Here is a 6,000-nt window from a genome sequence, read left to right as displayed (position 1 = left end):
AGCAATCTGTAGACATTATAAAAATGCATGCATGTATGTATGTCTATACGTGTGTTATGTTCCACATTGCCTCCTTAACCACTGGATCGTTTTGAATCAAACTTGGTACACTTATCACCTACTGTCAGGTAACAGTTTCTGTGGGTATGAGAACCGCATACCTAACATAGTTCAGAAGATATCATGTCATAAAAATGAGATTCGCGAGAAACTGCCGCGTTGTGCATGACGTTTAACATTATTACTTGTTTGCCGCTTTCTCTGTTCACAACATATCTTCCAGACAGTATCCACATATGCCACTGAACATTCACAGCACAGAAATATATCATCGCACGACACGTACTTCAAGAGACGTGGCGTCTTAAACACTGAGTTGTGCGATAGAATTGGAGCAGCATGCATGAAGTTTTAATACGTTTATTTTCTACTTTTAAGAGACTGCTACCGTCTATCTGACTTAACTAAATGCTAGACACATGACAGAGGTTTTGACAGCTTTCAGCTACGGAGCGCAACGGTTCTAGGCTAAAACAATAGCCGTCTATAGAGCTATGAAGAGGTGTCGCTATAGAGACGTTTACGAAACCGCACTGAAGACACGAGAAGCAGCTGTGCTCAGGGGACAGAAAGTGTCCGGGATCATCTCACACCGAGTCTACTGCACAATTTCAAAGATATTTTCACGAATACATGGAAACGGAATTTTTTCGATACTACACTACAAACACTGTTCATTTCTTGTTTTCGTTTCTAATATAAAACTGGCAACATGAATACTAGAGCAATGCCGGGTTTGTCAGTTTGTGTGATACGTAGGCTCAGCACAAATTTAATTTATGAAGTAACTATTCATCCCACGCAAGTAGCATGCTGACTTGTGCAACTAACTAAACACCGTAACACGTTCACTTCTAGATATCAATTGCTTTGTCGATAAACAGAGTGACGTATAATAGAAATCACAAAGATCACCTCTTCTGTCAGGCAGCGAGCGGTATGAATGGACTTCGCCCTTGTCTTATCTAACGACGTTCTCACGTGGCGTTGACGGCGTAGTCTGCTGTAGTGTAGCCGTCGTATTGCGTAACGTCTGCGCTCCGCCGTCGGCACTACAAATATCTGGCGGAGAGTCTCAGCAGTAGGCAGTAGCAGCAGCAGCAGCAGCAACAGCAACAGTCATGGGAATCGAGAAGTACGCGGGACGCGTGGCCGCGATCACTGGCGCCAGTTCCGGCATAGGCGCAGGTATCGCCCAGGAACTGCTCAAACACGGCATTAACGTGGTCGGCCTCGCCAGGAGGGTGGAACAAGTCAAGGTCAGTCTACTGAACATTCGTCACTACATTTAGGTGGTTCCTGAAGAATACGAGTGATATTTCAGCAGTTCCTTGCGGAAGACACTCTTACATATTTCTAAACAGGAGGGGCTATAACTATATACATATATTTACGTAGCCGGCCGGTCTGGCCGAGCGGTTCTAGGCGCTTCAGTATGGAACTGCGCGGTCGCTACGGTCGCAGGTTCGACTCCTGCCTCGGGCATGGATGTGTGTGATGTCCTTAGGTTAGTTAAGTGTAAGTAGTTCTAAGTTCTAGGGGACTGATGACCTCAGATGTTAAGTCCCATAGTGCTCAGAGCCATTTGAACCATTTTTTGAATATATTTCCGAATATTGTCACGACAATTCCATACATAACAAATTAGGTATTCAGCAAGAGACGCAACAGTTCATCATTCCCGAAAAGTGTGTACCAAACTCTTCACACAGAGTCGGTGGTAATGGACGATCACCCGCCGCAAGCTTTGTTAAAGGTTTTGAAATGCTGCATATCGTAGTTTTCTAGTTCCTCCAGAGAGGCCCATTTAGTGTTTACCCGTGGGCTAGGGGACGCTGGCACGGTAGTTCAGCGTGTTCGGTCAGAGAGTTAGCTGCCATCTGTAAAAAAAAAAAAAAAAAAAAAAAAAAAAAAAAAAAAAAAAAAAAAACTGAGTGAACGGATCAACGATGAACCTGAATAGGTGTCATGGGACGTCCGCCCATATGCAACAAATATTAACGAACAAAATGAGATCAGCAAAAAAAGTGTAGCGTATTGTCTTTGATTACTAATAAAAACTTTTGTCGGTCCAGGGTTCCAGTCCCGACACCTTTTAAATATTCATTAGTAACTAGCATTGGCGGCCGTACACTTCTGACATAAAAAGTCATCATCATTCTGCCAATGGCCTTGTCAAAGAGGACGGAGGAGCGGACTGAGGTTCAGGGCACTCTCTTGTCCTTGGAGTGGCAAACTGCCCCTAAAGGCGGAAGAATCAGCAGTGATCAACGGCATGAGGATGCAGAGGGCAATGTAAACCACTGTATTAAAGACACATAATATGTATCCACACGACATGCGGCCTGTAGCTGAAAAAATGTCATGACGATCTCTCCATTGGCAAAAGATTCCGGAATAGTCCCCCATTCGGATCTCCGGGAGGGGACTGCCAAGGGGGAGGTTACCGTGAGAAAAAGATTGAATAACCAACGAAAGCATAACGTTCTACGAGTCTGGGCGTGGAATGTCACAAGCTTGAATGTGCTAGGGAAGCTAGAAATTCTGAAAAGGGAAATGCAATGGCTCAATCTAGATATAGTAGGGGCCAGTAAACTGAAATGGAAAGAAGACAAGGATTTATTGTCAAATGAGTATTGGATAACATCAACGGCAGCAGAAAATGGTATGCCGGGAGGAGGATTCGTTATGAATAGGAAGGTAGGGCAGAGAGTGTGTTACCATGAATAGTTCAGTGGTAGGATTGTTCTTATCACAATCGACAGCAAACCCAAGCCGATAACGATAGTTCAAGTATACATGCCGACTTGAAACACTGAAGACGAAGAGATAGAGAAAGTATATGAGGACGCTGAAAGGGTAATACAGCACGTAAAGGGAGATGAAAATGTAATAGTCATTGGGGAATGGAATGCAGTTGTAGGGGAAGAAGTAGAAGAAACGGTTACCGGAAGATGTGGGCTTGGGTCAAGAAATGAAAGAGGAGAAAGACTGCGTTCTGCCACGAATTTCAGCTAGTAATTGTGAATACTCTTTTCAAACTCCACAAGACATGGTGATATACTTTGAAAAGGTCGGATGATACATGAAGATTTCATTTAGATTAGGGAATGGTCGGACAGAGATTCTCAAAATCAGATACAGGATTGTAAGGAGTACGCAGGAACATATATAGACTCAAACCATAATTTAGTAGTGATGAAGAATGGGCTGTAGTTTAAGAGATAAGTTAAGAAGATTCAATACGCAAAGAACTGGGATACGGAACACTTAGGAATGAAGAGATACGCTTGAAATTCGCTAAGGCAGTAGATACAGCAATAAGGAATACCTCAGTCGCAGTAGGTTGAAGAGGGATGGGCATCTCTGAAAAGGGAATCACAGAAGTTTGCAAGAAAAGCGTAGGTTCGTAGAAGGTAACAGGGAAGAAACCATGGGTAACAGAAGAAATACTTCAGTTGATCGATGAAAGGAGGAAGTACAAAAGTGTTCAGGGAAATTCAAGAATACAGAAACACAAGGCACTGATGATTGCAATAAATAGGAAATGCTGGAAATGTAAGACGAAACAATTGCGTGAAAAATGTGAAGATATAACAAAAGAAATGGTTGTTGGAAGGACTGACTCAGCGTATAGAAAAGTCAAAACAACCTTTGGTGAAATTATGAGGGGGAGGATTTGTCTGATGTGTAGCAGAAGAAACAATAATTCATTTAAAAGAGACGAAGGATCCAGAATTAGAATTTAACAGAGCTTTGGAGGACTTAAGATCAAGTAAGGCAGAAGGGATCGATAGCATTCCTTCAGAATTTCTAAAATCACTGGGGGAAGTAGCAACAAAACGATTATTCACGTTGGTGCATAGAATGTATGAGCCTAGTGAAATATCATCTGACTGTCGGAACAATGCAAGAGCTGAGAACTGTGAGAATTATTGCACTGTCTGCTTAACGGCCCATGCATCAAATTGCTAACAAGGACAATATACAGAAGGCTGGAAAAGAAAACTGAGTTCGTGTTAGATGACCATCTGTTTGGCTTTAGGAAAGGTAAAGGCTCCAGAGAGGCAATTCTGACGTTGCGGTTGATAATGCAAGCAAGAGTAAAGAAAAATCAAGAAACGTTTATAGGACCTGTCGACCTGGAAAAAGCGTTCGACAACGTAAAGTGGTGCCAGATGTTCGAAATTCTGAGGAAAGTAGGGGTAAGCAATAGGGAGAGTCAAGTAGTGCACAATATGTACAAGAGCCAAGAGTGAATAATAAGAGTGGATTACAAAGAACGCTCGCATTGAAAAGCGGAGAAAACCGGGATGTAGTGTTTCGCCTCTACTGTCCAATCTCTAGATCGAAGAAGAGTGATGGAAATAAAAGAAAGGTTCAGGAATGGAATTATAAATTCAAGGTGAAAGGATATGAATAATACGATTCGTTGATGAGATCACTAGCGTGAGTGAAAGTGAAGAAGAATTACATTATGTGCTGAACGGTACGAACAGTATTCTGAATACAGAATGTGAACTGAAAGTAAATCGAAGAAAGATGAAAATAGTGAGAAGTAGTGGAAGTGAGAAGACAGAGAAATTTAACATCAGGATTGGTGGTCACGAAGTAGAAGAAGTTTAGGAGTCCTACTACCAAGGCAGCAAAATAACCAATGACGGACGGAGAGAGGAGGACATCAAAAGCATACTAGCAATGGCGAAAATAGTGTCCCTGGCCAAGAGAAACCTGCAAGTATCAAACATAGGGCTTAATTTAAGTAATAAGTTTCCGAGAATGTTCGCTTGGAGCACTGAATTGTATGGTAGTTAAACATGGACTGTGGAAAAAGTGGAATAGAAGAGAACCGATGCATTTGAGATGAGGTGCTACAGACGAATGTTCAAAATTGGGTGGACTGATAAGATAAGGAGGAGGTTCTTCACAGAATCGCAGAGGAAAGAGTGTGTGGAAAACACTGACAAGGAGAAGAGCAGAATGATAGGACATCTGTTAAGAAATGAGGGAATGACTTTCATGGTACTAGAGGGAGCTGTGGGGACAAAAACTGTAGAGTAAGACAGAGATTGGAACACGTCCAACAAATAATTGAGGACGTAGGTTGCAAGTACTGCTGTGAGATGAAGAGGTTGGCGTAGGAGAGAAATTCGTGGCGGGCCGAATCAAACAGGTCAGAAGATTGATAACTCAAAAAAAGAAAAGATGACTACCACAAGTTACTACAGGGTGTTTCAAAAATGACCGGTATATTTGAAACGGCAATAAAAACTAAACGAGCAGCGATAGAAATACACCGTTTGTTGCAATATGCTTGGGACAACAGTACATTTTCAGGCGGACAAACTTTCGAAATTACAGTAGTTACAATTTTCAACAACAGATGGCGCTGCAAGTGATGTGAAAGATATAGAAGACAACGTAGTCTGTGGGTGTGCCATTCTGTACGTCGTCTTTCTGCTGTAAGCGTGTGCTGTTCACAACGTGCAAGTGCGCTGTGGACAACATGGTTTATTCCTTAGAACAGAGGATTTTTCTGGTGTTGGAATTCCACCGCCTAGAACACAGTGTTGTTGCAACAAGACGAAGTTTTCAACAGAGGTTTAATGTAACCAAAGGACCGAAAAGTGATACAATAAAAGATCTGTTTGAAAAATTTCAACGGACTGGGAACGTGACGGATGAACGTGCTGGAAAGGTAGGGCGACTGCGTATGGCAACCACAGAGGGCAACGCGCAGCTAGTGCACCAGGTGATCCAACAGCGGCCTCGGGTTTCCGTTCGCCGTGTTGCAGCTGCGGTCCAAATGACGCCAACGTCCACGTATCGTCTCATGCGCCAGAGTTTACACCTCTATCCATACAAAATTCACGGCAACCCCTCAGCGCCGCTACCATTGCTGCACGGCAGTCATTCGCTAACGATATAGTGCACAGGATT

At 42.9% G+C, this 6,000-nt stretch overlaps 1 protein-coding gene across 1 annotated transcript in view; it reads left to right on the top strand.

Moving 5' to 3' along the window:
• Window positions 1–1,120: 1,120 nt before the first annotated feature.
• The window catches only part of LOC126336109 (dehydrogenase/reductase SDR family member 11-like), a 43,232-nt gene continuing 38,352 nt past the window's right edge, over window positions 1,121–6,000 (top strand). The window contains exon 1 of the mRNA XM_049999588.1: window positions 1,121–1,319. Within this exon, the coding sequence (XP_049855545.1) occupies window positions 1,182–1,319 (138 nt within the window). The 5' untranslated portion in view covers window positions 1,121–1,181. The remainder of the gene's footprint in view (window positions 1,320–6,000) is intronic.

The sequence above is a fragment of the Schistocerca gregaria genome, chromosome 2, assembly GCF_023897955.1.
Source record: "Schistocerca gregaria isolate iqSchGreg1 chromosome 2, iqSchGreg1.2, whole genome shotgun sequence".
Taxonomy (NCBI): domain Eukaryota; kingdom Metazoa; phylum Arthropoda; class Insecta; order Orthoptera; family Acrididae; genus Schistocerca; species Schistocerca gregaria.
This window is presented reverse-complemented; position numbering and strand designations above follow the sequence as displayed.